The following is a 14089-nucleotide window of genomic DNA, read 5'->3' on the forward strand; positions in this document are numbered from 1 at the left end:
AGAGATTGGATATTTCAGAGACTGAACTTTTAATGTTTGAATTTGTAAAGACCGTGGGACTTTTATAGTTATTATTTTAATGTGAGACTTGGGGATGAATGAGAAAGGAAAGGTTGTGGTTAATGGTGATGTGTTTTTGTGTCAAGTTGAGAAAGGGTCAATCCTGCTGGATAGTTTTATGTCAAGTTGACACAAGATAACCTTGTTAAGAAAATGCCTCTATCTGATCAGGCTGTAGGCAAATTTGTAGGGCACTTCCTAATGCTGTGACCCTTTAATACAGTTCCTCATGTTGTGGTGACCCCCAACCATAAAATCATTTTGATTCCTAGTTCATGGCTGTAATTTTGCTACTGTTATGAATCATAATGTAATATCTGTGTTTTCCAATGGTCTTAGGTGACCCCTGTGAAACGGTCATTCGACTCCCAAAGGGGTAGTGACCCACAAGTTGAGAACCACTGCTGTGGGGTGTCTTTTTAATTAGTGATTGATGGGGGAGGGCCTAGCCCATGATGGGTGATGCCATCCCTGGGCTGGTCCTGGGTTCTATAAGAAAGCAGGCTGAGCAAGCCAGGGGAAGCAAGCCTGAAAGCAGCACCCTCCATGGCCTCTGCATCCAGGTTCCTGCCCTGTTTGAGTTCCTGTCCTGACTTCCTTCCATGATGAACAGAGCTGTGGGAGTGTAAACCAAATAAACCCTTTCTTTCCAGTTTGCTTTTTGGTCACGGTGTTTCATTGCAGTAATAGAAACCCTAACTAAGACAAATGGGTAGACACGTGATTGGCATCATCTGTCCTGCATCACCCAGGCAGCACAGACTGATACATGATTTATTCCTGGGAGTAGAATAAATATACATTAATCTAAGTGAATTGAGACTGTAGGGGCACATGTGCATATCAAAAACATCTCAGGGAAAAAAGTGTGACTACCTCTCCTGAATCCCTTAAAAAGGTGGGCATCTAGTCCTATAATGACAAAGGCCCATACCAACCTGCCGTCCTATCATCCTAACGTGTGTGTCAAGGGGCTTCAGCTCAGCTTCACTCATTGCTGGTGCAGCCTATTTGAATTTCTGTCTGCCTGTCTGAGCCTGCTGCCTGTCTGCCTTCTCATTCATTCATCTTGACTTGGTTTACCTTTCACCCCTACAGTTAGACTCAGCTCCGCAGCTTTGCTTAAACCTGTGAGCCTCCCAGGCTGCCTCCACAAGGGCAGACCTCCTGAGACCTCCACAGACCCCTCACCTTTCTGTCAGTTTCCTAGCTTTGGCCTCCGGAGCCTCTTTGAAACTCCTTGACTACTTAGCCCTTTATGGCTGCTGTACAATGTGCAGATGCAAGTGTATATCAGTGTATTTACTGTGATAGACAGAGTGTAAACAGAGTTAATTTTAGTAATTAAGCTTGGAACAAACAAGAGCCATGTTTGCAGTGGCTGGGGCCATGAAGGAAAGTGTGACTATATGGCAACTGCTGCCTTTGAGGCTTCTGGTGTGTGTGTGTGTGTGTGTGTGTGTGTGTGTGTGTGTGTGTGTGTGTGTATGTGTACATGTATGTGTGTGTATGTGTGTTAATAAATTCTGACACTGTGGACAGACATAAACCTAGCCATTTCTTTCTGATATAGCACACTCATGGCAGCTCTGGAAGCTTGCTGGGCCCTGATGCTCACACAGCATTTGTCTCATACATGTCTGTAGTCCTGCTAGTGACTAGGGTTTGTTGACCATCTTGCAAGTCAGGTTGTAGTAGCACAGTTCAGAGTCCCTGAAGGGGAATGGGCCCAGACTATTCCTTTTATCAGTCAGCTCTTTCTAAAGTACAGGGGTCCTTCAGCATCCACAGGGGACTGATTGTAGAATCCCTCGCAATACCAAAGCCTGAAGATGTTCAGGTTCTTTATGTGAAGTAGGCACAGTACAGGTAGTCTACACTACTCCGTTGCTGTTTTCAGTCATTTCTAGATGGCTTTCTGTCCCAGTACAAGGGAAATGGATGTGAATAGCTGCCACACTGTGCTATTTAGAGGATGAGGACAGGCTGTGTCCAGAACAGTTACATTGATTTTCATGAATACTTTTAATTTCAAGGATCAGAGCCTCCATGGGTACAGAGTTGGCTGCACTCAGTCCTCTCTGTCCCTTCTGTCAACTAGATCAAAGGTGGCCACCACAGTATCAATCCAAAGGCAGGCTGGTATGTAAGACTAGCTTGGCACAGCCAACAAGATGGACCAGTCACCCACTACCTATCCTCTTGGGAATTTTACCTGGGAAACTTGGACAGAGTCACGTGGTCAGGAGGAATTGAAGGCTGTGGCAATGGAGCAAGGGGCCAACAGTTCAAGTCTGAAGCAGAGTGCTGAGATGAGGAGAGGGCAGAAAGCCTGAAGCAGGGAGAGGAGGGACAGACACTCAAGAGGAACAGAAGACAGAGAGAGGACACGCTGAGGTGAAGACACACTCTGGGGAGGCTCCAGGAGCTACTCCTACTGGGTCCATGGGAGCCATCTTGAGTTCTTAAAGACCTTCCTGCTCCAAGTTCCCCACTCCCATGGTGCTCTGGAGCACCTAGATACAAATGCACACACACAAATGTATGCACATTTGCATATATATAAGAACATATTTTATAAATACATATAAGTTGAATATCCTTCCCTGGATACTGGGGACTATAAATATTTTGGGTTTGGATAGTTTTTGAATTATAGAGTATTTGCATTACCTAAGGAGATGACTTAAGGATGGGGCACTAGCTAAACACAAAATTAACTTATTATTTGTGTGCAATGAACACACACAGCCTGAGGGTCACTTAGTGCAGTATTTTTAGGGCTCTGTTTTTCATGAGGACAGGTGTGAACTTACCATCTGTGGCTCAAAAAGGCTCAGATAAAGGAATGTTCCAGGTTTGGGATTCCCAGATTCAGAAATAGTATGGTTGAATAATATAAAAATAATATGGCATATAATATAAACTATCTGGATTACATAATATAAATACATATAAAGGGACAGACAAATATGAGCATATGTAATACATGTTGCAGATATGGTCGAATTTCTACTGAGACGGAGACTTGTGTGTAAAGTGCATGTGGTTGAGATCATGCTTGAGTGTCTTTTAAAGCCCCTGCAGTGTGCATGCTTTGGTATAGCTTCAACCCTGCATGGTAATGTGGAGCTATACATGCAAGTGGGACCAATCCTTCCCAGAGAACGCTTGCTAAAGATGTGCAAATGAGAAAACACAGACTCTGGCTCCGTCCTTGCCAGAGACCCAAAGTGAAAACATCGTGATGGTAATTTGCAAGACTTTCCATCCCCAATGGCAACTGATTAATCCCTCTGGGCAAACCGACTATGGAGCCATTCCCTGGGTGACAGCTGTCTGCTGGGATTATTTAATTGGAACTAGTACGATTTCCCAAAGAGTTGAGTACTTTTTAGCAATTGGCACACATGCAGCAACTGTATTAACATAGGAAAACAAAAATCGTAGAAAGGGCCCGGCGGATAGCCCAGGACAGCAAGGCAGACATAATTCCAATTAGAAGCCACCAAATGCTTCAGTTTCCTGGAGGTAATGGGAAGGGAGAATCCTGGGTAAAACCAAGGCTGTTTGATCTTCTAAATGGAAAGAGAGGGTTTTCTCTCCACACTTTTTAAAGTCTCCAGGGCTCATGATGCCTTCATCATCATCGCCGTCAGCTTTGTTTCTTACACCAGATTCCCATCGTTTCCTGCTCCTGAGTTCCTGTGCCCATTCAGTGACACTGTCAACAGCAGCTCCAACAGGACACGTGTGCCATGCGCACCAACTGGGCACCTCCATGGTTCTCAGGGGCACACCATAGCTTGCAGATTTCTTCATCTCAAGTGAAGAAACTGTCTCAGTTCCTTCAGGCAGCTACAGCAAATCCCTGAGTCTGGAAGCTCACAAGTGGTGGTAATGTGTTACTAACAGCACCGGGAGGGCATTGCCTGTTGAGGCTCATTGTTTGCACATACACATTTATATAGACCTGAGCACCTATGTGAGCACACACATGCACACACACACACACACACACACACACACACACACATGTGTATATATATACATATACATACATACACACACACACACACACACACACACACACACACACACACACACACACATATATATATATTAAAAGAGAGAGATTAAGGAAATTCACTCATTGTCTCCAGTGAATGGGAAAGAAGAGATGAGCTCAAAGCCACTGGGAGCTGCCCTGGTCTGGTGGCCATAGGCATGGTTCCCCACCCCATTGTTCCTCGATGCTCATGAACACTCCCCTTATCCTCTCAGCCACTTTATTGTCTCAAGCCTGGAGCAGCAAGCAGCATCAGAACCCAGCCTCATGGGCTTCTCTTCTGCTCCCCAGGTCCCAGCACCTGCCCTTCACAAATGACCCTTGTGGGCAGAGCACAGATCTTCCGTGTGCGGCTCTCCCAGAAGCGCATCAAGCCAGAATTCCAGGTCGCGAACCAGCTGTTCCAGCTCTCTCACTTCTCTCTCTAGCTTCTCCAAAAAACCGTGCAAGTTTGTCTTCAGCCACTTCCTGAGCGTCCTTATTGGCTCTTCAGGAGGTTCATTGGCCTGATACTCAAGGCCCTGAAAGGCAGACACCAAAGTTGTATCTTCAAACTTTTAGGGAGGGTTTCTCGTTTGAGCAAGTTCCCTATGCCTTTGCACATGTTGCTCACTCCGCCTGGGCTACCCCACCTTACCTTCTCCACCTGACTAGCTCCTATTTAGCCTCCCACACTAGCTAGCTGGTGACACCTCCTCTGAGAATCCTTCCCAGGCCCCTTTGCACATCTCCAAGTGTTACCTGGGATACCACGGGATTCTGAGGGTGGCTGCAGTCCCTGATCCCTCCGGATCCTTCCCAGCCATTTCCTGAAACAGGCATGGGTACCCTTAACAAACAGTCCGCTAAGTGTGATTGGTCTCTGCAGCGGGAGGGAAAGTAGGAATGGGCAGGGTGTGGGGCACCTCACAGGCACCCCTACTGAGGACCTCCATCCCACGCTAGGGATTTGGTTTCTCCTTTCTTGGGTTCCAGAATGCTCACCTGATATCCCTGTGCCCAGGTACAGCACCAAGACCAGCAGTGCTAACAGCGTCTGGGAGGAGAAGGGAGGAAGGAGACAGGAAGGTGGATTCCTGGGTGCAGAATGCTCTGAACCCCTGTCAGGGGTTCAGTCATGGGGCAGCTATCAGTCATTGGTAGAAATATCCACCCCGGATCTAAGTCACACATGCTTCCAACCATTGCAGAAACAGACGACAGGGCATTGCTCCAACATTTATATCTTCCCCTTCCTCCTCGTTCACCCCGCTGTCCTGAATCACTCCAAATCTTTTTATTCCAGTCGAACTGTGGGAGGCCCCAGCTTTATGGGTGTCTAGTTCATATACAACAAAATGCACATGTTTTAAATGCACTGTCTGATCAGTTTTGACAGGTGTCTACGTGTGACCTCAATGAAGATCTAACTCTTGCCCTCATCTGGAGAGCTCTCCCACGCCTCTCTCGGTCAGTTCACCGGGGCACCGACTCTCACATTGTGCCCATTTGTGAGTTCTGTGGAAAAGAGTCAATGATGTCTTCTGTGTAATGTTTCTGATGGGGCGCCATGTTTTTGTGTGTTCAATTTTATTGATGAGTGTGTTGCATGGGCCTAACACCATTGATCCTCACCTCCTGGTGGGTTGTTTACAGTTTGAGGTGGTCATGTACGAAAGTGCTTTAAACATGCGTGTGCCCTGTCTTTGTGTCTCTCATTTCTGCTGGGTGACTGTTCAGACATGGAAATGCCAATATATAGGGTGAATGTATGCTTAATTCTAGAACAATATGCAGGACTGTTTCTCAAGCTGTTTACTCCACTTTGTCCCATGGGCCAGTCAGAGAATTCTTGTTGTTCTATATCTTTGTATGCACTTAGTATTGTCAATCTTAATTTTAGGTATTCTCTTGCTATTATGTAAAGGCATCTCAATCTGTTTTATAATGTTTTCCAAATGATCGATGAGGTTTAGCATCTTTTGGTTTTTAAAGACTATTTTATGTGTATAATTGTTTTGACTGCATGTATGTATGTATAAACAAATGTATGCCGGATATGGACAGAAGTCAGAAGAGGGCTTTGGAACACCCGGAACTGGAGTTACTACAGACAGTTATTGGCTACCATGTGGCTGCTGGGAACAAGCCTGGAACCTCTGCAAGAGCAACAAGTGCTCTTAGCTGCTGAGCCATCCTCCAGTCTGGAGGTTTAGCCTCTCATCATGGCTTTATTGGTGAGCATTAATCTGCATATCTTTGTTATGCCTATTGAAGTTATTTGCTCATTTTTTTTTATTGGACTGTCTTGTCTTTTGATTAAGTTGTGGAGTTCTTGGAATATTTTGGATCTAGGTAGTTGAGAAAATATTCACTGTGAATATTTTATCGACTCTGTGGCTTATCTTTTCACTTTCACATCAGTATCTCTTGAAAATGAACAAGTTTCTTTTTATAAAGCCCAGCTCACCCTTTTGGGGGTGTGCTTTTCGTGTGAAGTCTAGAATATTTGTCTCTTCTAAGGTTTATTTTCTCTTATTCTAAACATTTTATTATTTTAACTTAATTTATGTATATGATCCATTTTAGAGTAAATTTTGTATGTAATGTAGAATATGGCTGGAAAGTTTTAAAAACACAGATAGCCAGTTGTCCTGCAATTATTTTTAGGATGATTTTCCTCATTAAGTTATATTGGTGCCTTTGGTGCATCACATGGTGTTCTCGGCTCTGTTGCTTCATCGTTCTGCATGTCTATCTTTTGTCGATGCTACACTAGCACCACCACACCACGCTGGCACTGCCATGCCACGATAGTACCACCATACCACAGACTAGAGGCTTTGAACAGTAGACACAGATTTTCCATCAATTGAGGCTGTGGGATGCAGCCTCTCTCCTGGGCTTTCAGGTGTCGCCTCTCCCAGTGTCCTCAGGTGGCTCATCCTCTGACCCATGTACTCCTTGCTGCCTCTTCCAATAAGGGTACAGCCTGGCCCATGAGATCAGAGACTTAACAGCAGCCACCTCCTTAGAAACCTTGTCTACAAGTCAAGTCACTTGGGGGTTAGGTCTTTAATGTATGAATTGTGAGAGACAAAGTTCTGTTTCCAAATGAGACGCTGACACTCTCTCATTTGGTACAAAGGAGAATGAAGAGGGGGTGTGTGAGGCTGTGGGAAGGGACACTTAAGTCCCTGGGTCTGAGGCAGGGAGGGACAGGGGAAGCAGCATGTACCCTGGCCGTACCTGCTTCCTGTCATCACTGTGGCTGCTCCTTCTCTGTTCAAGCAGCTCAGCTGCCACCTGCACCCTGCCACCCATCTTCTGGATTGCCATGTCTGTGCTCAGGTCAGACTCCTCAGGTGGATGGAAGTACTCTTGGTGGACAGGCAGGTAGGTGCTCCCCTCCCCCCACTCTTTGTCACCAGCCAAGCATGAGGTCTGATGTCACAGAAGGCAGAAGACAGCAAAGCCCACCACTCTGAGTCTTAGCGCTGCCTCTCATATTATAGACACACACACACACACACACACACACACACACACACACACACACGCACGCGTGCACACACACGCACACATGTATGCACGCACACGCGTGCGCACACACACGCACGCATTCGGAAAGCAATGGTCAGAAAGAGATGCTGTGAACAGGTTTTCAGATGAATTTTCCTCTATCTTCTTATAGATTTGCAAGTTATTATTAAAATGTAAATCTTTAAATAGAAAAAAAGACCAATAAAAGCCATTTTGAAAATAAATTGAAAAATTTACAGAGATCATGATAGGTTCCCACCCAGATGAAAGTAGTAACATGGAATTCAGAGAGAGTCTTTCCAAGTTTCTACCCATGGTATCATCTTGCATTGTGGTAGGAGGCTTCATAGCTGGGGTGTGGGTTAATCAACCAGTCTTACTTAGGCTCCCCAGTTTTATTTGTACTTGTATGTGTGTGAATATATTTGTGTTTACTTTTCAATACTGATGTCATATCTGTAGGTTTGGTACCTTCCAAGATACAGAATTCTAAAAGCACATGGGTGTCAAGGATCCATGAGACCTTGGATATATGTGTATACCTGTGTATAACATGACACAGAACCTTCGTGTAATCAAGACACAACTTCCCGTGCACTCTGTCATCTCTAGATCATCGACAATCCCTGCACCTCATCAATACACTATGAATGGCTGTTAGGGGGGTGATGGCAAAGAAGAAGTCAACACACCCAGTGTAGACGCCATGCTTTCTAAACATTCGTATTTCTGGGTGGTTTTGAGCCATGGTTACAGAGGTGACATGGGTGTGACTCCATGGAGATTCATCCAGATTATTGCCCCTGTCCTTTGTCTTAGGGTCTCTGTTGCTGCTATTAAACACCTTGAGCAAAAGCTACCTGGGGAGGAAAGGGTTTACTTCAACGTACAGTCATTGTTCCTCATCCAGGGAAGTCAGGGCAGGAACCTGGGGGCAGGAACTGGAGAGGGCCATGGAGGAATGTTGCATACTGGCTTGCTCAGTCTGTTTTCTGATAGCAGCTAGGATCACCAGCTCAGGGGTGGCACTGCCCGCAGTGGGCTGGTCCCTCTCACATCAATCAGGAAAATTCCCCGAAGGCTTGCCCACAGGCTAATCCGATGGGGGGCATTTTTTTTTTTTTTTTTAATTTGAGCTACCAAAATGATTCTGGCTTATGTCAAATGGACATAAGACCAACTAGGACATTCTTTTTACTGCCAGTATTTCATGTTACATGTCTGTGCCTTATCTATCTTATCTATCTGTGTGTGTGCACGCGCATTTTGTCTAACCAGTTATTCAGCCTCCAAAAGACATTCTTCACACACACCATGAGCTAAACTTTTCAGCTTGAAATTCTTATGAATGAAGGTAATATGAACATTGTTATATAGGGTTTTATATAAATGTTAAGTTTTCATTTCTCTAGGATAAATGCCTAAGTATACAATTGCTTGGCAGTATAGTAATTGCATGATTTTTAAAAGTATTTATTTATTTTGTGCATAAGTGTGTGTGCACCTGAGTGTGTAAGTGTGTGCCTCCTGCTTTCCCTCAGAGAAGCTCATATCCCCTGGAGCAGGAGTTACAGGCAGTTGTGAGCGGTCTTGTGGGTGCTGGGAGCTGAACCCGAGTCTTCTGCAAGAGCAGTAAGGGCTCCTGCTTGTTGAGGTGTTTCTGCAGCCCCCACATGATGGTTTTAAAAGGAACATGGGGGTGTCCCTCGGGATGATGGAACCATGGTGCAGCATTGCATGTGGGATTCTCCCTATCCTCACCAATAGCCAGAATTTGCATTATTTGAGCTCTCTTATAGGCACTATCTTGCTGTCTGAAAGTGCATTTCCTATTAGGCAATGTTTGAACATCTTCCACATGCTTATCTGCTACCTGTGGGTACTTGTTAGTGAAATATCTGTTCCTGTCTTTGGCCTGTTTTCTAGTTGGATTGGTTTTTCTACAGCTGAGTGTTAAAAGTTCTTTGTCTATTCTGGCAACAAGTCCTTTTCTTGATAGATGGTCTACTAGGATTTCTTTTGAGTCTATAGACCATTAAAAAATTCTTTTACTTGACTTTTACAGACAAGAAGTTTGAACTTTTGGTGAGGTCCAAATTCATCATTTTTTTCTTTTCAGAAATTGTGCTTTTCTTTCTTTTTCAAAGAATTTGTGGGCTGGAATGATGGCTTAGTTGTTAAGAATACTGGCTGCTCTTCCAGAGGACCTGGGTTCTTTTCCGAGCACCCACATGGTGACTCATAACCACCTGTAACTCCAGTTCCAAGTGATCCAATGCCCTCTTCTGGTAGGCACTGTATGTTTGTGGTATACAGATAAAACACCCACATAAACTATGAACTAAAAAAAAAAAAAAAAAAAAGAAATGTGTTTATATAGTGCATGTGCGTGCACACATCTGTGCATTGTGGATGTCCAATGGCTCCAACAGCACTTACTAAAAATGTGCTTCCTCCTTTGAACAGCTGCACACCTTTGTCAGAACCAGTTAAGTACATTGGTGAGTCTAAATCCTGCCCCGCTGGTCTGTGTGTCAATCTCCACAGCAAACTACACTGTCTTGATCACCGTAGCTGGACCACAGACCTTAATACCAACCACAGTGCTGTCTCTTACTTTGTTCTTCCTTATCAAGATGGTTTGGGTCTTCTGGAATCTGAACCTTTCCATATAAACTTTAGAATAAATGGTGTCTGTCTACAAAAGGCTTTGGTGGCTGGGATTGACTCAATCCTACTGGTCTGGGAGCCCTGGCATCTTTACTATGCTGTCAGTCCATGGACACAGTATGCTTTTCTGTTTATTTAGATTTTTCTCAGTTTGTAATTGGTGTCTTATAATTTCAAGCATGTAGGTCTTACATACATTTTGTTAAATATATATTTCCTTTTCTTTGAGCTTCCTTTATGTTCCAAATATGTGAAGATGTCATTAATTCCTCATCTTTTCATGAGTTTCCCAAACTACATGTAGCTTCTAACTGATATACAATGTTTATTGACACCTGCTGCTGACTAAGCATCGCACCTTGTGACTGCCACTTCTGTAGGCTGTGATTCTGTAGGTATTGGAGTACTGAATTGCTTTGCCAGCCACGGTGTTTCTAATGTCCCCTATACAACCTGTTATGTGTTAAATATTGAGTAAAAATATTTGCTGAAAGGGTGAATAATCACCAGCATCAAATTGTGTGCTCTGAGAGGCCATGGGCAGTGTGTGGGGAACACACTTTGTCTTCATAGTATTTGACTTGTTAACTGAGTTGAACGAGTAAAGCAGGCTAGGTATATTTTTTATTTTCTCAGTGATGAAGAGGAGGCTTGGTGAGGCCGAGGACGGATACTAGCAACTGTGGCTGTTATGCATTGAGTGCCTACTGTGTGCCAGACTCACACTAAGTACTTTCTGTATATTACCTCCTCTCACCCCCACCATTGCCTTACGAGGACAGAAGGGCTGGTCTGTTGGGGACATTACTCCAGAAATTCAGTAGGACACACTGAATTTAACTGTTAACTGTTTAACCAACTCCAAAACCTCCCGTTTACTGTAGGGAGTTAATGTAATTTCAGCCAAAGCAAAGGACCCTGTTCTTTGTGTCACTTTTGTTAACTGTGCCCAGGTGGATTTCCACTTTGTTTTAAGCCGTCAATCATAGCTGCAAGTCCTCTTTCCTCTCCGGTCTTTTGTATAAGTTCTACCTACCCACCCACTCCTTCTTCTACCCACTCATCTTCTCTTGTGCACTGCTAGCATCACACGCAACTAAGATGTTCCAAGAGATTTCTAAGTGCTGCACCCTGTCCAAACTGCTTTACATACCGACTTACCATTTATTGGTTCTATGTGATGAGCAACATTGTCCCCATTTTGGAGGTGGGGAAAGTGAAGCTTCGAGTGATGAGACCACTTCATCAAGTGGCACAGCCGACCAGAAACAGGGCTGTGATCTGAAATCTGGTCACAGGTCAGATCTGTAAGGGGGTCTGATTACAACACTGCCTGCCGGTCGCTATCAGATACTGCCCTGTACATAGTTTTGTTGTGAGCCTAACTAGCCTTTAACAGCTGAGCCATCTCTCCACTTCTGCCTTGTACATAGGAAAGCTCAAGCCAGTGGGGGAAAAATGAGACCTGCCCAAGCCGCTTAGAGGAAAGGTATCCAATTCCAGACTCTTGCTTCCCACCTGGGGTCAGAATTTCAAAGGCCATTTGTGTCATGTCTGTGACAGCCTTAGTTACTGTTCTAATGCTGTGAAAAGACACCAAGACTAAGGCTACTTATAAGAGAAAGCATTTAATTTAGGGGCTTGTGGTTCCCGAGGGTGTGAGTCCATGATCATCATGGTGGGGAGCATGGGGCAATAGCCAGGCAGTCATGGTGCTGGAGCAGTAGCTGAGAGCTTACATCTGATTCACAAAGAAGTGAGAGGGAGAGGGAGAGGGAGAGAGGAGAGAGAGAACTAGGAATAAACCTTTTCAAGGCCTGACCCCAGTGACACACCTCCTTCAACAAGACCACACCTCCTAATCCTTCCCAAACAGTTCCACCAGCTGAGGAGCAAGCACTCAAGCATACAAGCCTATGGGGCCATTCTCGCTCAAGTCACCTCAATGACCTTATATGTGTCTATATATATAGCTGCTGGCCTCTTGGGCAATATCTCTTACATCCTTCAAATGTCAAGTGTGGATGGATACAGAAGGCTTGCCCTCTGAGCTCATTGTAGCCCACTGAAACTAAGGGGTTACCATCACAGAGAGAAGAACTCATCAGAAACCTATTCTGGGAAGCTGGTGAACTATTCCAGGAAACCTCACTGAAGAGCTCAGGGGATTAGTTTAGAGGGTCATTTCATGGGGATTTGGTATGAGGGCAGGAAGAGGATGCCCTACAGTTGGCTCAGATGAAGGCTGGGGGTTGGGCCAGAGAGGAGAAGCAAGGGGAGGGGGAAATAGGGACGCAGTGGCTCCCTAAGTGACGTCAAGGATGAACAGGGAGGAAAGGGATGCACAGGGCAACCCAAGTGAGTAACCAGTCTTGAAAACTACATACTGGCCAGGGAGAAACCCACCTCATGCCTAACAAGAGGAAACCAAGCAGGACTCTGGGCTTGAGCTCTGTCTTCTAAACACACCTGGCTCCACTCCTGGTGCTACTGTAACAGGACACTTGGAAAAGTGACCTTATAACTCTGAGTCTGTATGGCAGGCCAATCATCGTATGTCTTGGGAGGTCACTGGGAGGCCTAAGTGGGATGAACTCTGTCAGCCTCTTCCTTCTCCTCCTCATCCTGTCTCCACACATCTCTCACCCTTCTCTCATTTCTCCAAATACTATGATTTCTCCTGGACAATTCAATTCTCCAAGTAGGGCCCTAAAGGCCTTGGCTTGATGTGTCTGTGCAGAAATCTGATAGGACAGTGTGGCCTGTGAGCCTGGGTCAGGGTGGTTGGGATGAGTGAAACAGAGAAGGGAAGGGATTTCTTAGAGGAAGGGATGTTCTGACTAGATGAAGGGAGAAAGAAGGAGATTTGGGAGAATAGGTATTCTTGGCAAAGACCTCAGAAGCTGAGTCTTAAGCTAGAGCCTAGTCCTAGACTGGGTGTGGTGCCTTGCAGGGGTCCGTGGAAGAAGGCTAGTGTTATGACAAAGGCTACAAGCCTTGCCATCTGATGCCTGGAAGTATGGGGTGATACATAGGGTGACATGGGGTACAAAAGAGCAGGGGGAATTTAGGCAAGTCAGTGGGGCACAGGTCTAGGAGGGCAGCCAGTTGTAGCTCTAAGAAAGAAGGCTCGGTGTCCTCGGACCTTCTGATTATGTTCAAGAGAGGCTGGAAATCCTTGTGTGCAAAACTAACTGATTTGCGAATGTTGGCAGCAACTCTGACTTCAGAAGGAAATACACTGTGGACTAAAAGCAAGTGATGTGCGTGAACTCTTATATGTCTGCTATGACAGGTCCTGTGCTGAACCCATATGTGGCTTTCCCCAAATCTTCACTGCAGCCTTACCAGGTGGAGTTACTCAGGATGACAAGCCACAGACACTCCCTTTGTTATGTGAAACCAGAAAATGTCCAGTCATAAGGGATGCCCAAAGAGTTTCTGGAGGGCTGAGAACCCAGGAGGAATGGTGGCTTCCAGGGAGGGTGCTTCTGGATACAGAACTCTGCACCAGGCCAGCTGTCTTCTCTGGGTGGGTGGATTTCATCGCCCTGGAGGAATTCTAAACTCTCATGGTGCCTATATTCTATGAGTCCTGTTTCAAATTCTCACAACTAGATGATCTAAACCAACAGAGAACAATTTTCTTCCAGCCTTGAAGACCACAAGTCCTAGGTCATTATTGCTGGGCTGAACTACTGTCTTTGCTAGGAATTCTATTGCTGGGATGAAACACCATGACCTTAAACAACTCGGGGAGGAAAAGAT

General features: G+C 45.2%; 1 protein-coding gene across 1 annotated transcript; it reads right to left on the bottom strand.

Annotated features, from left to right (window-relative positions):
* Window positions 1-4437: 4437 nt before the first annotated feature.
* Smim23 (small integral membrane protein 23) lies at window positions 4438-7447 on the bottom strand. The gene is made up of 4 exons (XM_036194981.1): window positions 7358-7447; window positions 5114-5165; window positions 4871-4938; window positions 4438-4650 (listed from the first exon to the last, which is right to left on the bottom strand). Exons 1-4 carry the CDS (start codon window positions 7445-7447, stop codon window positions 4438-4440), a joined length of 423 nt encoding a protein of 140 aa, XP_036050874.1.
* Window positions 7448-14089: the final 6642 nt, after the last annotated feature.

Source organism: Onychomys torridus, chromosome 8 (assembly GCF_903995425.1).
Source record: "Onychomys torridus chromosome 8, mOncTor1.1, whole genome shotgun sequence".
In the NCBI taxonomy this organism is placed as follows: domain Eukaryota; kingdom Metazoa; phylum Chordata; class Mammalia; order Rodentia; family Cricetidae; genus Onychomys; species Onychomys torridus.

Bases quoted from the DNA above. Each gene is read 5' to 3' on its own strand.
- Smim23 (XM_036194981.1), bottom strand. From the start codon at position 7,447: ATGGCAATCCAGAAGATGGGTGGCAGGGTGCAGGTGGCAGCTGAGCTG. The intron at 5,166-7,357 runs GTACGGCCAGGG...TTCTCCTCCCAG, and splicing joins ACAGTGATGACAGGAAGCAG to ACGCTGTTAGCACTGCTGGT. The intron at 4,939-5,113 runs GTGAGCATTCTG...TGCCTGTTTCAG, and splicing joins CCTGGGCACAGGGATATCAG to GAAATGGCTGGGAAGGATCC.